Source organism: Coregonus lavaretus (assembly GCF_964263955.1).
Source record: "Coregonus lavaretus genome assembly, chromosome: 2".
In the NCBI taxonomy this organism is placed as follows: Eukaryota; Metazoa; Chordata; class Actinopteri; order Salmoniformes; family Salmonidae; genus Coregonus; species Coregonus lavaretus.
The window spans coordinates 22,463,088-22,485,952 of record NC_139989.1 but is presented as its reverse complement, the minus strand read 5'-3'; the positions used below and the strand labels follow the sequence as shown (position 1 = coordinate 22,485,952).

The 22,865-nt window shown below is 41.3% G+C and overlaps 1 protein-coding gene across 1 annotated transcript; it reads left to right on the top strand.

Moving 5' to 3' along the window:
• Positions 1–556: 556 nt before the first annotated feature.
• LOC311101013 (divergent protein kinase domain 1C-like) lies at positions 557–19,769 on the top strand. The gene is made up of 4 exons (XM_084142020.1): positions 557–1,309; positions 14,341–15,024; positions 17,640–17,804; positions 19,120–19,769. The coding sequence occupies exons 1-4, from the start codon at positions 1,115–1,117 to the stop codon at positions 19,378–19,380; spliced, it is 1,305 nt and encodes a 434-aa protein (XP_083998146.1). The 5' UTR covers positions 557–1,114; the 3' UTR covers positions 19,381–19,769.
• Positions 19,770–22,865: the final 3,096 nt, after the last annotated feature.

Genomic DNA, 22,865 nt, shown 5'->3' with positions numbered 1-22,865 from the left:
GATAAAGTGAGAGTAAAAGAGAATTAACAGGTAGAGGGAGAGAGCGCGAAGAGAATGGAGCCAGTGCGAAAACATGTAATTCCCTTATGACAGCAGAACCTAAATTAGAAAGTTCAACCCTTTTTAAGCATCTCAAACATGATCCTTCCTGTGAACTATTAGTATTTTCTAAGGTAGACAGTAAAAAATAAAACCCTCAGATCAAATCAAATGAAATCAGTTCATGGCGAATGTATTTCACTTGCCGTATTTCATCAACATTTACAATTAGAGCAATTATCAACGAGCTTAAGGGCTGTTTCTACGGTTATGCCTGTTATGTGTGGCACAGGAGAAAGCACAGGAGGAAGCACAAAGAGAATAATTACAATTGGCAGCACACTCGGCAGACAGCTGCGCAGGGACTATGTCTTAGTCCCAGCTGCCGTGGTTATGTTAAAAAAAAAAGAGGGTTGTCCGGACGACGCAAAAGGAGGCGCCTCCACAAGAAGGGGGCGGGAGGCAGAGGAAATGGGGAAAGGTGGGGTGAGCATGGTAAGAGGAACTGAAAGAGATTGAAAGAGAGACGGGGAAAGAAATAAGGGATAGAGGTGTAGAGATAGGACGGGAGAGAGGGAAAACTGCATGGGAGTCTCTCCAGTTTGATAGGAAGAGTGTAGCATAGAAGAGTGGCTCAGAGGAGCTGACTGGCCGTGCATGCACTCAGCATAGCCACTTGACTGCGCTCATTCAGGAAAAACACACGCATACAAAAACACACACACACACACAGAGGAAGGAGCTGGGAGCCGGAAAGGAAACCCAGGAGGGGGAAACCGAATGGGGCAGAGCACGCGAGTTTGAGAACCAGCAGCAGTCGCAAGGGGGGGAGGAAGGGAGGGGGGGGTGTCCAGCCAAGCGACAGCCAGCCAGCCAGCCATGGGGAGCAGAGAGGCGGGAGAGAGAGAGGGTAAACCAGAGGAACGTGTACCCTGCAGCTCCCCAACTTCTCCCAGAAATGCGAGACAAGCGGGATGAGAGGGGGCCGGCTAGCTAGCTCTCGCTCCTGAGCGGCGGTTTAACCAGGGGTGGGAGGGGGGGTTGCAGTCAACAGAAGTGTTCGTTGTGGAGGACCATGGGGCCGGGGCCATCGCGGGGGGGCTGTCTGCTCAGGTGGCTGGGGTTGAAGGTGTGCCGCAGGAGCACGCTGGTGTTCGCCCTGCTCTGGTTCGGCACCTGGGTGTTCCTCAATGGTCTGGTGTTTGTGCACCGGACCATGCTCTCCGACTACTGCACGGATGACAAGAGCAAGAGGATCCTGCAGAGAGTGGTGAGTAGCCTGTTTTGATGTTGACACTGAACTTGAGGTTAGTGTGTATACTGACACACACAGTGTAAAGTTTGTGTGTGTGTGTGACAAACATGCCACAAACCACATACTAAGCAAAACAATATAACAGATGAAGATAATGTAGAGTAGACAGATTCAAATATTGACTGATGCAAACTAACTGACTCAGAAACAACATTTTCTCAGGGTAAAGTTATTTAATCAATAGACATCTGTCTTGGACAAATATATTTTTAATTCCACCAACCAACACTCACAGAGTGTAACACATTGCGATGCAATTAAGCTGAATTGACTCAACTGAATCACGACTCAATTGAAGAGCATTCCTAAGCAGTAGTAGACAATAAACCTATCTCCCTTATTCTAAACCTCCTCAGGGCTACTGCACAGCAAAATAGTGTGGTGTTATAAAAAATAAATTAATGCTGAGTGTTAAATCAACACTGAAAGTGTCAAGCCTGAGGACCCATATAGACACCGGAACAGTGTTAAATTAACACACTGCTCAGTGTAAAGCCTTATTCAAATATTTCCTAGTTCCTTGCCTTCCGGGTAAATTGTAGATTTACCACCCATCATTGTATGTGTTAGTGACAGAGACATGGTTGTTGCATTCATACATTTTCTCGGTCCTATGGACTTCATCAAGTGATATCCTAAGCGAACATTTTATCCCCCAAAAAATCTACAAATGTACACAATTGAACACTGTTCTGGTGTCTATATGGGTCCACAGACAAAACACTTTGTGTTGATTTAACGCGCTGTGTTAATAAAAACAAACAAAAAAAACACTGGATTTGCTGTGTGTAGTCTACCATATTTATGCATTTTAATAAACTTGCTCTAGGCGCCCAGAGTCCACAATCAATCCCACTGTTTACTTAGGAGACATAATTATCTCTGCGCTGCCACGCTCTCTACCAATTTTACCAACTAATGTTTCAACCCCAGCATCTTGATGTAGCCCTTGAGGCGTTTCACGGACTATGCATTTCGTGCACCGCAATTCTGGCTGGGATTACTTCTTGGTTCTAAAGTTTTCACGTAAATCTCCCTTTTGAACCAGTGGATTACACAGAATATTGTGTGTGCGACGAAATTGTGTGTCACTTATGGAAGTGAGCCGCAAATCTATTCGGAGTAGACGGAGACTGAAGTAGTTATTTCTCACCCAAGACACAAAAGGCTGTATTTGCGAAGCTTTTGCACAAGGTGCAAAGTTTGCAGCATTTTTTCCGAAGGGAATTCAAAATAGAGGGTAAAATTAAAAGATTAAACAAAGGTGACAAACAAACGTGACGAGCAAATATGAAACATTATTTTATGGCTTTAGAAAACAGGTGCCTATAGTAAATCTGGCCCATAAGTAAATCGACACTGTTGGTAAAAATCCAATAGGAGAAATATTTGATTGTCTATGCCTATGTGTGTACAATCTGCCCAATCAGATATACAGTGCCTTCAGAAAGTGTTCACACCCTTACTTTTTCCACATTTGTTGTGTTACAGCCTGAATTTAAAATAAATTCAATTGAGATTTTGGGTCACTGGCCTACACACAATACCCCATAATATCAAAGTGGAATTATGTTTTTCAAAATGTTTACAAATTAATTAAAAATGAAAAGCTGAAATGTCTTGAGTCAATAAGTATTCAACCCCTTTGTTATGGCAAGCCTAAATAAGTTCAGGAGTAAAATGTGGCTTAACAAGTCACATAAAAAGTTGCATGGACTCACTCTGTGTGCAATAATAGTGTTTAATATGATTTTTTAATGACTACCTCATCTTTGTGCCCCACACATACAATTACAATTAGGTCCCTCAGTCGAGTAGTGAATTTCAAACACAGATTCAACCACAAAGACCAGGGAGGTTTTCCAATGCCTCGCAAAGAAGGGGACCTATTGATAGATGAAAAAGCAGACATTGAATATCCCTTTGAGCATGGTGAAGTTATTAATTACACTTTGGATGGTGTATCAATACACCCAGTCACTACAAAGATACAGGCGTCCTTCCTAACTCAGTTGCCGGAGAGGAAGGAAACCGCTCAGGGATTTCACCATGTGGCCAATGGTGACTTTAAAACAGTTTAATGGCTGTGATAGGAGAAAACTGAGGATGGATCAACAACATTGTAGTTACTCTACAATACTAACCCAAATGACAGAGTGAAAAGAAGGAAGCCTGTACAGAAGAAATATAAAAAGTATTCCAAAACATGCATCATGTTTGCAATAAGGCACTAAAGTAAAACTGCAAAAAATGTGGCAAAGAAATTAACTTTATGTCCTGAATCAACACAATCTCACACTCAATTCGTGCAAATATGTACAAAAAGTATTTCAGCAGATTTCGTGCATTTTTGTGAGTTTTTGTGTGGCTTAATTGGTGTGAAAAGACACACATTTTTGTGTGAGATAATTCGTAGGAAAATATATTTTTGGGGGCAAACTTCTGAACAATCTTTTAAAAGTTATTAGAGCAATGCATGATGGGCAATTGTGTTCTTCACTGCCTTTTATAAAAAACAAACGTGTTAACAACCCAATATTGTTAATCAACCAGGTTGTCACTGAAATAATGATAATATAATAGTAGCCTTACGTTTTTTATAATTTTTTATTAATGCCAATACTGTTTTCTATGCTTGTTTTCGCTTAATACTTTGGGATACTGGTGCACTTGTAGTCAGAAAGGCCCTTTTTTCATGTAGGCAACAGTACACACTTTTCTTCATAACGCATTTAATACAAGGCTCCACTTTTTCGTGTACATTATACAATTTCTTTCATAATGCATTTTATAGAAGGCTATGTCGAAGTTTATGAGTGATGCCAGATTGGAGGGGGGGTATCGATGAAGGTGTTTGATTGGGGAATGGGGATACATTTTTATGATGGGAAATTATAATACACACAATAATACACACACGCACACAAACACTTACAAACATATACACACACTCACTTTGTTTGTATTCATGTTATAGCCAACTCTTGACTTTTGTATGAATTAGTTGTAATAAAATATTTGTATCTAGTTGTCATGTATTCATTATCTTTAACTGGTTAAATGTTTGTAGTTTGCCTCTTTCAGTAATGGTTAAATAGTTGTAGATCTATGGTTGAATTAGCTTTTGGTATATGTGGCATTTTTGTACATATTCTGTATTTCCACTGAAGAAAGCAATAATTAATCAACACACTACTGTAAATAAATGGACACTACCTGTTGTAAAATGGAAATTGCTCTCCGTAAATAAATGGTGAGAAATGCTCAGTCTGAAGCCATTTGGCTATGGGTTTCACAACCCTATAATAATGATACAAGTTATATCACCTTAATTTTTTTTTTTTTACAACCTCTGGGGTATCACATGTTGGGCAAAGTGGTATAGGAGAGTCTGACATAGAACCCCTAACTTGAGTTCAGTCTTCACCAATGAGAGCCAAGAGTGGCCTAGCTTCGTGCTTCATGACTGGGAAAGGCCTCGATTGTAGGCCGTAGAAAATCCTACATCCATCTCTTTAAATCAGAACAGGATGGATCAACAGTGATTCATATTACTGGTTTGCATCCTAAAAAAAGGGATAGTTGTGTTTTGCTGCATAACACACTTACATTATTTGTGTAACCATATGATGTGGATCATTGTCAGGTTTTTATATATAAGCTTCAGTAACAAAATAACACCATGGTTGTAATAACACTTTATACAGGTAGTTTGTAAATGTGTAGAATGTGTTTGTTTTGGGTCCACACTGGTAAGTTTACAGTAATTATGTAAATTAGACAGTCACAGAGCATTTTCTTCTGAATAACTGGTCAGGGTATAGCACTTTCCATTCAGCTTCAGGCAATTTTGATGTAAGGCTTGATCACACCTGTAGTGACTACTTCTATCCGTCAAGCCCATTGTTGCTTATCCATTGTTCACTAGATATATCATTGTAATTACACCCAACACAATGTTGAAAAACAGAACGCTTCCCATCACTAGATCACACAACTAGACATAACTAGACGTGAGCTGGACGTGATCCCAACGCTGCCACCAGTGTAGCGGAAGAAAGTGAAAGCTGCAACAGGGACTCTAACCAGGGCTCATAGTTGGCAAAGTGAGCTCTAACGGCAGTAGGCCTACAATGCTGGAATATGCCTTGTTACAATAGCCTAAGTATATAACATGATTGACACGACCGTAATAATCATCATGAAACGGCGTTGGAAGTGCCATAAGTGTAAGCCAACATAATTCATAACCCTCATAGAATCCGACATAGCACCAGTATCCCAAAGTATTAAGCGAAAACAAGCATAGAAAACAGCATTGGCATTAATAAAAAATTTATAAAACATAAGGCTACTATTTTATTATAAGTATTTCGGTGACAACCTGGTGGATTAACAATATTGGGTTGTTAACACGTTTGTTTTTTATATAAATAAATGTGGGACACAAAAGAAGGCAATGTAGAGCACCATTGCCCAAAATGCATTGCTCCAAAAACGTTCAAAAGATTGTTTACGAAGTTTGTCCCCCCCAAAAAAAATGTTTTTCCTATGAATGAAGTCGCACAAAAATGTGTGTATTTTCCTACGAATGAAGTCTCACAAATGTGTTTGTATTTTCACACAAATTAAGCCACACAAAAATGCACAAAATCTGCTGAAATACTTTTTGTACATATTTGCACAAATTGAGTGTGAGATTGTGTTGCCTGAATACAAAGCCTTGTATTTGGGGCAAATCCAACACAACACATAACTGAGTACAACTCTTCATATTTTCAAGCATGGTGGTGGCTGCATCATGTTATGGGTATGCTTGTCATCTGCAAGGACTAGGAAGTTATTTAGGATAAAAAGAGACGGAATGAGCTAAGCACAGGCAAAATCCTAGAGGAAAACCTGGTTCAGTCTGCTTTCCAACAGACACTAGGAGACAAATTCACCTTTCAGCAGGACAATAACCTAAAACACAGGGCCAAATATACACTGGAGTTGCTTACCAAGATGACATTGAATGTTCCTGAGTGGCCTAGTTACAGTTTTCACTTAAATCGGCTTGAAAATCTATGGCAAGACTTGATAATGGCTGTTTAGCAATGATCAACAAACATCTTGACAGAGGTTAAAGAATTTAAAGAAGAATAATGTGCAAATATTGTACAATCCAGGTGTGCAAAGCTCTTAGAGACATACCCAGAATAACTCACAGCTATAATCGCTGCCAAACGTGATTCTAACATGTATTGACTCAGGGGTGTGAATACTTATGTAAATGAGATATTTCAGTTTCATTTTAAATAAATGTGCAAACATTTCTAAAAACATGTTTTCACTTTGTCATTATAGGGTATGCATTTATCATAAATATTTCAGAGCAAATGTATGCCTTTGACCTTCCTATGATATGAACATTTAAATGACAGCCAAATGACCTGTGCAATAAAAACGTTGGCTTTTATTTGTATGGATGACACACGTCAAAGGGAGTCTTCAAGACATGAACCCAAACATTGCTGTTTTCTGTGTTCTCTCTTGATATTGTTTTGAGTGCCGTGACAGTTCACAGAGGAAATGTTACAACCCTCTGTCTCCTCTGGGAGAAGGCCTCAGCTCAACAACAAAAGTAGTAGGCTAACTTTTGATTCCACAGAAAGTTCTGTCCTCTAAATGAACTAGAATCTAGTAGAGTTGGAAAGAAGGACTCAGAGGAAGGGTATCTGACACAATCAGCTACTGCTGATTATCCAGCCATTACTTTAATGACAAAAAAAGACAAAACCTGTGGTAAGGGCAAACACTTAAGTACCAATTGCTTATTGCATTGCTACATCATTAAATCCCAATGAACATTGCACAAATAATTTTGGTAGGGAAGCCTGCACAAACAAAATACACAAGGTAATGATAGCTAGATTTCGTATTATGATTAAATGCAGGCAAAAAATTGTCTCCCGTCAACATTTTCTCTGCCAACCTCATAAATAACACCAAACATGCGTTGAAATTTGCAGCCAGTCTAATATATCATGTGGCGAGACAAGAAATGAGCACAAAACAGGCCAACAGTCAGTCGTATCTGGTTTTGGCTTTGTTGCAGGCCCTTATGTTGGCCAACCTCAAAAGGTATCCACTCTTTAGGGTCAAACTGACCAAAGATTTACTGGTCAGCATTGTCGGCCGAGGTAGGACAGGACGCAACTAAAAACACCCCAACTCGGCATTTGCTGTCTGCGTGTATATAACTGTTCAGACAAAGTTCCTGTTCTGGCTGATTACGTTCATCATTATTTGTTTGCATTTGTGCTGCATTATTTGCAACACAATCATATTGTTCATATTATGTACTCACATACAGTACTCAGAGTATTTACGTTTTTATTCTGGTAAAATGTACAGATAAAAACATGTTAAGGCTAGGCGTGTGCAGATGTTCACATTTTTAAGGGACGTTTCATCATGGCCTATAGATTATTTAGCTTTCAATCTACATTTCATTGCATATGAGGCTATATATATTATGTTGCTTGAGGCGACCACTGAGGCTTGAAGCTAAATTGTATATTATGTAACAGTTAAGGGTATTTTGAACTAAGCTACAATATTTAAACTATCACACTGATACCTTGTGAACCTATTACTAAAGCCACACACAGTGAAGGAAGCAGGTAACTTTGAGAGCGGACCTTGATGGAAATGCCCCATATCCTGATGATATACCCAGGGACTAACATTGACCCAATGTTGCTACGGTTTGCTACGGTTTCTTGATATGCAATTAAGCATATCTACAGCTTGGAACAACTTCTCACGATGGTAAGGGGGCATAGACACTCATTTCATAACTTCTCAGCTGGCAATAGGGACTTTGTGGTTTAGTTAAGCATCACGTAGCTATGTTTCCAAGCCCGGAGCAGACATGAAAGTGTCTGGATGTGTTCAGGACTATTGTCTATCTGTGAAGCATTCAGTCGGAATAATCAAAGAAAGGTAACATCCTCAGAGGATTTCCTCAGGTAAAGTCATATTTGTTTGTCAAGTTGCAGTATCCATGAAATCTCTTTTCTCATCCATAATGATAACAGACAAAAGCAAACGAAGGGAAACAAAACAACAAAACAAATTTAGACAATTTCAATATAACCTAAAAAAACACTTTGGTATGCCTGTTTACTTCCTTATCTAACCACATAACCACATAAAGACCCACAACAACACCCCACCCCTAATTGTGCTATGTAATAGATAGTACTAGAAATATTAAAGTTTTCAGGTTCTGATGTAGTATCTTAATTTGATCACCCTGTTGCAGGAGAACTTTCCTGCAATGCAGGACATTTTGAACTTGGAGTGTATTTGAGGTTTAAAAAGGCTTCTGAGGTTTGTAATTTCAACTAAGAAATGTCAGACTTGATTTTCCCTTAAGAAAAATGTATCAACCCCTACAAAAATGTCCATTCATTATAATCCACCTAATAATTCACATTTCCTGTTGCTACATGATTATTTTCCTGCTCTAGCAAACTGGCTCAAATTAAGATCCTACATCTATCTGTATGCTAAATTAACAAACTAAATCTAAAAGGATCCCATTCAAAAGGCTATGTTGTAAGTCCTCTTTTTAAACAGTGGAGCCATCTGTTGTACACACTGGTGGCACATTTCGGAGGTATTTTGGCAGCCTTTGCCAGTTGAACAAACCCCTTAAGATTTTTACGGCACACCGTAATAGCTTTCTACTCCAGGTCTTACACTACAGCTTGGCTATTTTATTCTTTATTTATGCATTTAGCCAGGCACAGATGGCAATGCCTAGAGATAGGGAGTGGTGCCAAGGCCACGTCAATGTGAATTCTAATGATGGTTGTGTTTCATAGGATAATTACAGTAGGCTACTGTGTTCCTTTTATGCCACATGCCATTGTGAATAATATGATTGGTTAATAATAGTGTGATAATTCCAAATGTTGTTGTGTTACAGCCTGAATTTAAAATGGATTAAATTGCGATTTTCTGTTACTGGCCTACACACAATACCCCATAATGTAAAAGTGGAATTATGTTTTTAGAACATTTTACTAATTACAAATGTAAACCTGAAATGTCTTAAATCAATAAGTATTCAACCTCTTTGTTATGGCAAGCCTAAATAAGTTCAGGAGTAAAAATGTGCTTAACAAGTCACGTAATAAGTTGCATGGACTCACTCTGTGTGCAATAACAGTTTTATGACTACCTCATCTCTGTACCCCACACATACAATTATCTGTAAGGTCCCTTAGTCGAGCAGTGAATTTCAAACACAGATTCAATCACAAAGACCAGGGAGGTTTTCCAATGCCTCGCAAAGAAGGGTACTTATTGGTAGATGGGTAAAAAAAAGCAGGCATTGAACATCCCTTTGAGCATGGTGAAGTTAATAATTACACTTTGGATGGTGTATCAATACACCCAGTCACTACAAAGATAAAGGCGTCCTTCCTAACTCATTTGCCGGAGAGGAAGGAAAATGGTGACTTTAAAACAGTTACAGAGAGTTTAATGGCTATGATAGAAGAAAACTGAAGATGGATCAACAACATTGTAGTTACTCCACAATACTAACCTAATTGACAGAGTGAAAAGAAAAAAGCATGTACAGATAAAAAATATTCCAAAACATGCATCCTGTTTGCAACAAGGCACTAAAGTAATACTGCAAAAAAATGTATTAAAGCAATTAACTCTTTGTCCTGAATACAAAGTGTTATGTTTGGGGCAAATCCAATACAACACATTACTGAGTATCACTCTCCATATTTTCAAGCATAGTGGTGGCTGCATCATGTTATGGGTATTCTTGTAATCGTTAAGGACTGGGGAGTTTTTCAGGATAAAAAATAAACGGAATGGAGCTAAGCACAGGCAAAATCCTAGAGGAAAATCTGGTTCAGTCTGCTTTCCATCAGACACTGGGAGTTGAGTTCACCTCTCAGCAAGACAACCTAAAACACAAGACCAAATATACACTGGAGTTGCTTATCAAGAAGATAGTCAATGTTCCTGAGTGGCTGAGTTACAGTTTTGACTTAAATCTACTTCTAAAACTTTGGCAAGACCTGAAAATGGTTGTCTAGCAATGATCAACAACCAATTTGACAGAACTTAAAGTATTTTTTAAAGAATAATGGACAAATGTTGCACAATCCAGGTGTGGAAAGCTCTAAGAGACTTACCCAGAAAGACTCACAGCTAATCGCTGCCAAAGATGCTTCTACAAAGTATTGACTCAGGCGTGTGAATACTTATGTAAATTAGATATTTCTGCATTTCATTTTCAATATATTTGCAAAAATAGCTAAAAACATGTTATCACTGTCATTATGGGGTATTGTGTGTAGATGGGTGAGAGAAAAAATCTATTTAATCCATTTTCAATTCAGTCTGTAACACAACAGAATGTGGAATAAATCAAGGGGTATTAATACTTTCTGAAGGCATAAATGGCTTCACATGTATGTAACCACCTATGGAGATGGAACAGGTCAAATTGAATATAATATTAATATAATGTCTGTGGTAACTATTGTGTTTTGTATTATGTGCTAGTAAACCAGCCTTTTGAGATTAGAAACAATATGACGAGGGCTTGAATCCCACAGCTAAACGATCAGATCATGCAACACTAAGCTACTGAATAAAGGGGTTTAGTTTCCAAATAAGCAGCAATGAGGTTGTGTATAGTGCATGCATACATAATTATGGGATACAAGTACTTCCAGTGAACTGGACTTCCCGTAAAACAGGCACCCTCTCAGTGCCCTCAAAATGAATGTATTTATTGTTCTTCTCCGTTTAAAATGAATAAACACAATGATGTCCACCCCACATTCACACTCCACACAGTAAGAGCAATTATGGCTACAGTACTGGCTTACATTGGCCTTGAGTGAGCCCAAATAATTCTCACATTGTTCCCGCTTAGCAATTCGAGCCAAATGTATATAATCTAGGCTACAATGTATATATTTATACGATTGTCTGTCGACTAATGGGGAACAAAAGGTCTTCTCTGGACGTATTTCAGCATATCTTTGTTTTCAGGCTCATTTTTCCAGTGAGAGAAATCTAAGTAGCGTTAAGGCCACTGTTGTAGGACATTCCAGACATGCCGACTCTGACCAGTGCTTGGGCCGGACTGTGCTCCGCTCGACGGACCCCAGCACACTGGTCCACTGCACTTTACTTGTGTGAAACTTATGAACTGTCCTGTGAACTGAAGCCACTACAGTTCAGCAATTTACAATAATTGTACAAAATAATTACGTTTTTAAAGCTTTTAATAACAGGAAACTAACCAAATTTATGACACATGCGCTGAACTAATGTAATTTGTTTGTTATTACATAAATGCTAAGGGAAATTGCGTTATTTATCTCCCTTACCCATTAGCTAATAAGATTACAGAATGGTGAGTACTGTAAAAACCTATACTACCACTTCCAGGTAGACTCTCTTCATAGCTTCGGTTTTCAGAATAAGAAGTGTGTGTAAACAGGCAGCAGTTTGTAAACTTTGGCTTTGTCTGTTTGATTGAATCCCAGTCATATAATAGCAATAAAACATAAATGGTGCAATTAAAGGCAAATATTTTATCATAGAAAAGTGGACCAATCTTTGCTGTGGCGCAGACACTTTAGTAAACCTTGCCATTGGGCTAAATAAACAATGTATGTGATTAGCTTTTGTTGGGCCTTTTAAGGTCAATGTATTTTGACATTAGTATATGGAATGTGCCCCAGAGATGGAGTTTGGGCTTTGCCCAGCCAATAGAGATTTCCCTGATTCTGATTGATGGCCAATAGATGTTTGCTTTGTTCATTGCCTTTTTGGGGATTTCGAGACATAAAATGTAAAAGAAGGAAAAGTACAGAAAGCAAACCCCTGCTGATTTTTTCATTGTTTCGACCCTTTAATCATGATGCTGTGACTTGGCTGGTTAACCGAAGGTTCATTAATAACTTGGACTAATTCAAAGTCTGGAGTGTATTGTTTCCCTGAGCCCACTTATTCATGTCATTAGCTAGAGTTTGAAACACCAAACAAACATGCTATGGGCGTCAGCAGGGCTATTTATTGACTTTAGCTCTTGTACTGTATTTTGGCTTGTCCGTACATATCCACATCTGACAGTATGACATGTAAACTATAGCTGAAGCCATGTTCATTAGGAATTTACTAATTCTTCAGAATCTAACACATTACAGACAGGAGTCTTTATGTACATTGTTTCTCAACAAAGCAATTATATGTACTGTACATTGTAAACTCCAACGCATATACAAATGCAAGCAATACATCATGACAGACTTGCCCACAGTCCAAACACCACGGTGGGAAAGTTTACATACAAACAGAAGCTAAAAACAGCTGCAGTCTGAAATTATGCAAGTCCCAGGACATCCAGGGAATTAAAATGGATGTGTAGAACTTGGCAGCCTCATTCCACACATCCATTTTAATTCCCGGGATTTCCTGGGACTTGCATAATTTCAGACTGCAGCTGTTTTTAGCTTCTGTTTGGCCACAGCACCGGTTAGCCTACACGAGGCCGAGAGATATCAGGGGCACATTAGGGGCCTCAAAATAATTGCAGGGGTCTCTGAGTTCAGCCCTCTGGAGATAAGGGGAGGACACTTAGGCCTTTCAGCTGGCTGCAATGACCGTCATACTATGTGATACAGCTCAAGACAGGCCACTTTCATTTGTGTTGTCACCCAGCCTAACAGATAGCAAAGCTGGAGCGCAGGATACAAAGTTGGAGCACCAAAACAATCATAGTATGAGACTCAACAAATGTAAATTGTGTATTAAATATCAGGCACACGCCAAGCAGAGAAGGAGGAGAATACTGTTACTCTTTTTCATTTATTTTGTGAAATACACATATGATTATGCTACTTGGACAACACTTAACTAGAAGTTGTTGTTAAGTTAATGCGTTGGGAACACATCTGCAATGAACATAAAACAATCACTAAATTGTAATGAAAATAAATAGTCCACAACCACAGTTTTCAATTATTATAATAATAATAATATGCCATTTAGCAGACGCTTTTATCCAAAGCGACTTACAGTCATGTGTGCATACATTTTTACGTATGGGTGGTCCCGGGAATCGAACCCACTACCCTGCCGTTACAAGCACCATGCTCTACCAATTGAGCTACAGTGTAGTTACTGTTGAATGACATGTAACCACGTTATTTCACCAATTAATTAACTTCAATGTGTCACTACATTGTGTGCATGTAAAGTATTACCTAGGCTTGTAGGCAACATGTAAGAGAGGCCACAGAGAGGAAAGGGTGGGGACGGACCAATAGACATTTGTGAGGGATGGTGATAAGAGAAACACACCTATGGCTAACGTGTTAATGCTATGCCACCCAGTCAAGGCTATTAGGCATCTCGCTGAAATCTTGAGAGACTCAATATGACAGCTGTTTACTTTGGAATGTAGGCAGAGAGGGATTTTTGATGTAATCCCCCAGGAACACTAATAATTTCCAACCTCTGGATGTACGTCTATGCACCGAGACGTACAACAATCACATTCGCTCGCGAATCTGAGACATTGAGAACAGGTTAGATAGTGGGCGAAGCTGTAGTGTAGTGTAATGTAATTTAATTCAACATCAACTGGAGAGAAAAAAATTCAGAAAATGTACTGCCTTGTACAGGATTGTCCATTTTAATTTCAGTAGCACAACCACACAGTGACATTCCCTTATTAGGATGAGACGTGGACTGCAAATCACATTTTTCAAATCTGCTGTTCACAAATAACCATTGTTTCGTGCAAAATTGTTGGTGCCTCATCATTTTAGAAAAAAAAGATTGGCAAAAAAAAATAAAAAATGTTTTGTGACTCTGCCATGACAACCTTACTATGTACACCAAAAATAATTAGATTTTGTCTGTGTGTGTCTGTCTGTCTGTCCCAGTGTGAGGAGTACCGCGAGGGCGCCCTGACTGGTGACCTGTGCGAGGACCTGTGCCTGAGCGGCCAGGTGGAGTACAAGCGCTGCCTCTACTACGAGAATGGCAAGAAGGTGATCGAGGCTCGGTGGCGTGGCACGCACGTAGTGCTCAAGTCCAAGCTGGAGAACTTCTCCTCCTACGAAAGCCTGGGCCTCCTGGAGTACCAGGACCCGGCCGAGGAGCTCGCTCCCCTGGACGTGGTCTTCTACGCCACCCTGGAGATCAGGAACTCCCTGGGGCTGGACATGGGTGGCAACGCCTCGCTGCCACCTCTGTGGGGCCAGAGGCTGAGGGAGCGCGGGCGGCCCTACTCGCGGGCAGAGCTGGCATCGCTGTGGTCCCTGCTCCAGCAGGAGGAGTACATCTTCCTGAGGGTGCTGCAGGACCTCAGCCGCCACGTGGCCAAGGTGCTGGGTTCCTGCGGACACTTCTACGCAGTCGAGTACTTGTCAGCGGGCCACGCCTGGGACCAGAACATATTCTCTCTGGAGGAGGTATCGGCGGGCCCATGGACGGCGAGGGACATGGTGCACCGCATCGCCCTCAGCTTCCTGGACATGGCGTGGCGCTTTGACAATGACTTCTCGCACCGCCTCCACCTGTGCGACATCAAACCAGAGAACTTTGCCATCCGGAAGGACCTTACGGTGAGCTGACCACGTTTGCACACACACACATATGAACACACTCACACACAGAGTACACCTATAGACACACACGCATATGCTTCAAAGCAATAAGTTGCTGACTCTTTCACACAGGAACGCTAATACAGCATGGAAGGCTTGTTTGGAGGGAAACCTGTCATTAAAACTGTCCCAGAGCGGCTGCTGGTTACCCCTCACAGATCTGAGATTTGTTTCTCTTTAGTGGGGGAGTTCAGATTCTTTCTGTGTAAACAAGAAAAGGTCAGATTTAGCTCCCTTTTTTCACAGTAAGACATTTATTTATCCATGCAATACTGCAGCACATTGATTCGCAGAGTGCAAACCGTTTGATGAGAACAACGCGCCATATGAAGAATGACGAGGCGCTAAGTTGTTTAATTGTTTCCCACAAGGACAAAAACAGCCGGTTGTGCCATTTATCACAATTATATTACTTTGCTTTTTAAGATGGAGGAAGCCCATGATCCAGGCAACACACAGAGGAATAGGATTAGAGATTTATTTAAATATGCTTTGTGGGGATACCCCCTATGCATTCAACAAAATAAGTTTGTCTGAGTTTCACCTGAGTTTCTCTGTTTGAAACCTATGTATCTTTGGCTGACTCTGACCTATCAAGGACTGAGAGCAAGGTGCATATACACCTCACGTTGCATTTTTGTACCCCAATTGTGCCATCAGTGTGCCAATAATCGGTATAAAACGTGTTGTATTTCTGCTGATGGGTGATTCAAAGCATAGATAGAAATCCAAAATGAACTTTCTGAGTACCCTAGATGAGACAAGGGGGGAAAAAAGGTAACATCATTAACACAAAAGCATAGTGTTACAATAGAGGGCATTACGATTTATTAACAGTCCTCTCTGTTGGCACCATTTTCATTTGATTTCCATAAAAATGAGAGAAACTTGCCAGGGCCATAAAGAATAAGCTGTTTGAGCAATCAATGAAAAACATATATATTATCTTTAGAGTACGCCAATTGCTCATGTTGGCGGCGGCATCCGAAACTGGAAAACATTAGTTTGATGAGGCCCTTGATGAGATAACCATTGTTATAGGGACACCATTTAGTGTGCAATGTGCGTAACAGTTAGCATGCCAATATCCTAATTACCCTTTGAAGTAAAAGAGAAACATGCAAGAAAAAAGAAAGATGGAAGCTTGTATTTGGCTTGTGAATGTTCTGACGAAAAAACAATTGGGGTCATGTTTTTTTCTCTGTGTAATTGCGGGTAAGTTTACACTTTTTTGAAAGCATAGAAAGTAAAAAGATGACACTGTTTGAAATTAAATATAACATTATCATCCCTATCATGGTTTACATAAACCGTGAGCTCATTTGATAGTGTGGACAAAGACCAGGAGAAAGGAGAGGAGTCCAAAGGAGGCTTGTTATTGTCTACATTTCTGCTGCTGCGTCAATAAAAAAAAGTATCCTTTCAATCCCACCTTTCTTTTTGTTTCAAAAGTACATGTATATAGCTCCAGGTGATACTTTGTTTTTTACCGTGCAGCTGATCCCTGCTTTAGTTTTCTCATGTGATAATAAACAGAGGAAGGGAAATCTCTATCTATGTTATATACTGGGGGGTATATAGAGAGGGTAGAGAGGGTGTATTGTGTATATTAAATGTTGGTGGGGTATACAGTATAGGGGCTATATTGTATATTAAAAGTATATTGGGAGTATATATTTGGTTGGCTTGCGTCGTTGCATTATTAGTAGTGAGTGATACATAGAGAGTATACCAATTATTATCATGTCTGTCAGATCTACAGCTCCTTAAAACGCTATGCTGATTTGGCTGGACATGATGGATGAGTGAAGAGCAATGTCGAGAATACCATCTCTTATTTTCACTGATCACTAAGGGCTCTATTCAGTCTGTATCGCTGAAGTGTTACAGATTGCGTGCTAGAAATGTAAAGGTAATTTCCGATTGAGCCGACATACCGTGAATGCAGTCTCCTCGACCACGGAAACATTGCCTTTAATTATCAATCACGCTATAAAGCTCAACTTCCGCGATACGGATTGAATAGAGCCATTAGACTATCTACCTTTCAGAGTTCGACATTGAGAGGTTTACATTTTTTGGGTGTTCTGACATGTTTGCTACAAATCAGCTGTAGCTGACATGAAGTGCTGTGGTGGAGTCATTCCTCATGGGCCATCACTTAAGCAAAGAGGACGACGATATCAAGCCATGCAGATGAAACAGCATCCCAACTCCCTTAAACAGACGCATGTTTGTTTTTTTACTGTATAATTCCATGTCAATGAGATTCAAAATATCTCCCAGAGCAATAGTTGCAATGTGGTTATTCTTGATTTATTCCTTTCTCTTAAAAAATGTAGAAGAACAAGTGGTGAAGGTATAGGGAGATAGATGAAAGGGGGAAAGTAAGACTGAAAGTAGTGAACGTAAATGAAGATACTGAAAATAAATGAGGCTATATAAAATAAATGTGATTGATTGATACGGGTATTAAACCCTTGCCTGTGGGGTCAATGTGAGCTCCGAAGTTGGCAGCAATGCAACTCGATCAGACTCCGGCACTTACGCCCTCTCTCTGTGCTGTTGTGCAGGTGGTGGCTATAGATGTGGACATGGCTTTCTTCGAGCCCAAAATGCGAGACATCCTCAAGCAGAACTGCACTAATGATGACGACTGCAACTTCTTTGATTGCATCTCCAAATGCAACATGAAGACGAACAAGTGCAGCTCAAAGCGGAGAAATAGCAACCTGCAGGTAAGTGTGATTGCATCGAAATATGAACGGTATTCCATATTATTTTCAACTCACTCTACATCTCACCATTAAGTAAGTTATTCAATTATTGGGTTGGTTGCTCCTCTCAAGAGCTATACTAGAGTACTCAACTTTTAATTACTTTTAATTATGAATGTGTAGTTGAGTGCTGCAAGGACTGTTAATTGCTTATGATAACACTATTGAATTTCAGAGCATGATTATAATACAAGAAGCAACCCCAGGATAGATAAGACCTCAAGAGACCATTTCCCACTTTCGCTGTAAACACAGCAGAAATCACTTTCGCTGTAAACACAGCAGATGTCAGCTTAAGCAGAAATCACCTTTACGGCCGGGATTCAATACCATCGCGTTTTGTCAGCGAAACACATTTTAAATGCTATGTTTCCGCGTTTGCGATCGGTTTGAAACCCGGTTTGAAACCCGGCCTAAAAGGCAATGCAGTACAAAAGCGCAACATGACTGCAAAAGAGACAGGTTGGAATGTCTGACAGAAATACTGGACAAATTAACCTTTTTTGTAAATTAGTGGTGTTTGAATTTGTTGATAAAATGCAGGACATGATTGTTTGGTTGCGGGACGCTGGACAAAAGGCAAGGTCCCGCACAATCCGGGACATGTTGTCACCCTAGTCAATACCTAGTCTTTGACATAATACGCATCTAATTGATAAGTTGAAATACTGTCGTCACTCATATTGCCGAATGCTGTGGAGAAGCGGAGAGCTCCCAGACAATGTCGCATACGTGATGACACCAGGTCCACCTCGAGGCCACAGGTGGCTGCTGCGAATGATACCTTTCCTCCGCTCCTGATCACTTATCGCGACCCTCGCTGACCCCTACCTCTCCATTGTACTGCCTGCCATCCGGGAGACAATGGTGGCTTTGTCTTTAAACGATTGCGGGGGTCAAGGAGACGATTTGTGTCTCGGGGGCTCTCGTCCCCTTCAAACGGGCGTGTAATAAGAATATGACTGATGATGGCCCCGGTGATAATGAAATAAGAACTAAGGAACAGTAGGTCACTCTCACAATGACCAACCCCCCTCCCCTTTTCTCTTGTCCACCCCTCTTTCTTCTCCTCTCTGACTGTCCACCTCTGTCATCCCCCCTCCCCCACTTTCCTTGTGTTTCTGACTGTCCCCTACTCTTCTCTCTCCTCTCTGTTACCCCTCTTCCTCCTTTCCTCTTGGGTCTCTGACTGTCACCCCCTCTTCTCTCCTCCTTTCTTCGCTCCTCTCTGGACTGTCATCCCCTCTTCTCTCCCCCTCTCTTCTGCTCTGGACAGGTGATCTGTGAGAAGATCTTCAGGCCCTGGTTCTCTCCCACGCTGCTGGGTGCCAAGGCGGGCCTCCCCCTCCAGGTGGACCTCCAGCGGGCGGTGCAGGAGTGCGCCGAGACGCCCTGGGGAGAGGACGAGGAGCGTGCCCAGGCCGTCCAGAAGCGCCTGCTGCACCTCCTTACGCGCCTTCTCCACCAGGGGACCTCCTCTGAGCGTGGGGGCGCAGATGGAGAGGGCATTCACTCCCACACAGCTCTTAACTTCTGAGACATTGCACTGTTCACCATCACAAAAACGATACAGTGAAGAAACCAACTATATTGGCTACATGAGACAGTTATTTAAAGTGTTTAGATGTTTTGTGATGTGGTTCCTGCGGACTGATACTGGTTGTTGATGTAACAAAAGATGCACTGATGGTGGTAGCACTGACTATGTGCCTTTAGTACCTACAGTAAGCAGACTATGGCAGTTTCTGAGGTAGAACTCCAGCATCTGCCAATAATTGGCGATCTATCAAGCAAGTAGTTCTTATTTGAGTCATCTTTACCTTAAATAAATGCAGATACTTTCTTTGAACCCTTTTGTACAGTCGATCTATTACTATGATCTCATGATGATCACTTTAATAAAAAGCTACAGTGAGGGAAAAAAGTTTTTGATCCCCTGCTGATTTTGTACATTTTCCCACTGACAAAGAAATGATCAGTCTATAATTTTAATGGTAGGTTTATTTGAACAGTGAGAGGCAGAATAACAACAAAAACATCCAGAAAAACGCATGTAAAAAATGTTATAAATTGATTTGCATTTTAATGAGGGAAATAAGTATTTGACCCCCTCTCAATCAGAAAGATTTCTGGCTCCCAGGTGTCTTTTATACAGGTAACGAGCTGAGATTAGGAGCACACTCTTAAAGGGAGTGCTCCTAATCTCGGCTTGTTACCTGTATAAAAGACACCTGTCCACAGAAGCAATCAGAAACTCTCCACCATGGCCAAGACCAAAGAGCTCTCCAAGGATGTCAGGTGAGAAGGTGACAACAGTTGGTGCGATTATTCGCAAATGGAAGAAACACAAAATAACTGTCAATCTCCCTCGACCTGGGGCTCCATGCAAGATATCACCTCGTGGAGTTGCTATGATCATGAGAACGGTGAGGAATCAGCCCAGAACTACACGGGAGGATCTTGTCAATGATCTCAAGGCAGCTGGGACCATAGTCACCAAGAAAACAGTTGGTTACACACTACGCCGTGAAGGACTGAAATCCTGCAGCGCCCGCAAGGTCCCCCTGCTCAAGAAAGCACATATATCATTTTTTAATAGGTTACAAAACAATAACAGTTTTTTAGCCTGTTCTGCTCAGTTTTACTAACTACTATGGTAACTTAAACATCTGATAACATGCTGACTTTATCCATCAAGACAACACTTAAGAGCTTATGATTCAAAAAGGGTAAATAAATGTATATTCATGTATAAAGGACATCACACAGGTGTGCCAACTAAAATATACACTGCTCAAAAAAGGGAACACTTAAACAACACAATGTAACTCCAAGTCAATCACACTTCTGTGAAATCAAACTGTCCACTTAGGAAGCAACACTGATTGACAATACATTTCACATGCTGTTGTGCAAATGGAATAGACAACAGGTGGAAATTATAGGCAATTAGCAAGACACCCCCAATAAAGGACTGGTTTTGCAGGTGGTGACCACAGACCACTTCTCAGTTCCTATGCTTCCTGGCTGATGTTTTGGTCACTTTTGAATGCTGGCGGTGCTTTCACTCTAGTGGTAGCATGAGACGGAGTCTACAACACACACAAGTGGCTCAGGTAGTGCAGCTCATCCAGGATGGCACATCAATGCGAGCTGTGGCAAGAAGGTCTGCTGTGTCTGTCAGCGTAGTGTCCAGAGCATGGAGGCGCTACCAGGAGACAGGCCAGTACATCAGGAGACGTGGAGGAGGCCGTAGGAGGGCAACAACCCAGCAGCAGGACTGCTACCTCCGCCTTTGTGCGAGGAGGACCAGGAGGAGCACTGCCAGAGCCCTGCAAAATGACCTCCAGCAGGACACAAATGTGCATGTGTCGGCTCAAACGGTCAGAAACAGACTCCATGAGGGTGGTATGAGGGCCCGACGTCCACAGGTGGGGGTTGTGCTTACAGCCCAACACCGTGCAGGACGTTTGGCATTTGCCAGAGAACACCAAGATTGGCAAATTCGCCACTGGCGCCCTGTGCTCTTCACAGATGAAAGCAGGTTCACACTGAGCACATGTGACAGACGTGACAGAGTCTGGAGACGCCGTGAAGAACATTCTGCTGCCTGCAACATCCTCCAGCATAACCGGTTTGGCGGTGGGTCAGTCATGGTGTGGGGTGGCATTTCTTTGGGGGGCCGCACAGCCCTCCATGTGCTCGCCAGAGGTAGCCTGACTGCCATTAGGTACCGAGATGAGATCCTCAGACCCCATGTGAGACCATATGCTGGTGCGGTTGGCCCTGGGTTCCTCCTAATGCAAGACAATGCTAGACCTCATGTGGCTGGAGTGTGTCAGCAGTTCCTGCAAGAGGAAGGCATTGATGCTATGGACTGGCCCGCCCGTTCCCCAGACCTGAATCCAATTGAGCACATCTGGGACATCATGTCTCGCTCCATCCACCAACGCCACGTTGCACCACAGACTGTCCAGGAGTTGGCGGATGCTTTAGTCCAGGTCTGGGAGGAGATCCCTCAGGAGACCATCCGCCACCTCATCAGGAGCATGCCCAGGCATTGTAGTGAGGTCATACAGGCACGTGGAGGCCACACACACTACTGAGCCTCATTTTGACTTGTTTTAAGGACATTACATCAAAGTTGGATCAGCCTGTAGTGTGGTTTTCCACTTTAATTTTGAGGGTGACTCCAAATCCAGACCTCCATGGGTTGATACATTTGATTTCCATTGATAATTTTTGTGTGATTTTGTTGTCAGCACATTCAACTATGTAAAGAAAAAAAGTATTTAATAAGATTATTTCATTCATTCAGATCTAGGATGTGTTACTTTAGTGTTCCCTTAATTTTTTTGAGCAGTGTATATCCCAGACAAGACTGAAGAATAGGACAAATAGGCTGTGTTTAGATAGACAGCCCAAGTCTGATCTTTTTTTCACTAATTGTTCTTTTAAACAATCAGATCAGCTCTGAAAAAGAGCTGACATGAAAAGATTGATATGATTGGACAAAAGACCAATTAGTGGAAAAAATATCAGAACTGGGCTGCCTGTCTAAACACAGCAAGGACAAGTGAATATAAGTCAGTTCTTGTGTTGGTAGCAGTTTGTATGAATTTGAGTGGTTACAGTGAGGGAAAAAAGTATTTGATCCCCTGCTGATTTTGTAAGTTTGCCCACTGACAAAGACATGATCAGTCTATAATTTTAATGGTAGGTTTATTTGAACAGTGAGAGACAGAATAACAACAAAAAAATCCAGAAAAACACGTCAAAAATGTTATAAATTGATTTGCATTTTAATGAGGGAAATAAGTATTTGACCCCTCTGCAAAACATGACTTAGTACTTGGTGGCAAAACCCTTGTTGGCAATCACAGAGGTCAGACGTTTCTTGTAGTTGGCCACCAGGTTTGCACACATCTCAGGAGGGATTTCGTCCCACTCCTCTTTGCAGATCTTCTCCAAGTCATTAAGGTTTCGAGCCTGACGTTTGGCAACTCGAACCTTCAGCTCCCT

Bases quoted from the DNA above. Each gene is read 5' to 3' on its own strand.
- LOC311101013 (XM_084142020.1), top strand. From the start codon at position 1,115: ATGGGGCCGGGGCCATCGCGGGGGGGCTGTCTGCTCAGGTGGCTGGGG. The intron at 1,310-14,340 runs GTGAGTAGCCTG...TGTCTGTCCCAG, and splicing joins AGAGGATCCTGCAGAGAGTG to TGTGAGGAGTACCGCGAGGG. The intron at 17,805-19,119 runs GTAAGTGTGATT...TGCTCTGGACAG, and splicing joins GGAGAAATAGCAACCTGCAG to GTGATCTGTGAGAAGATCTT.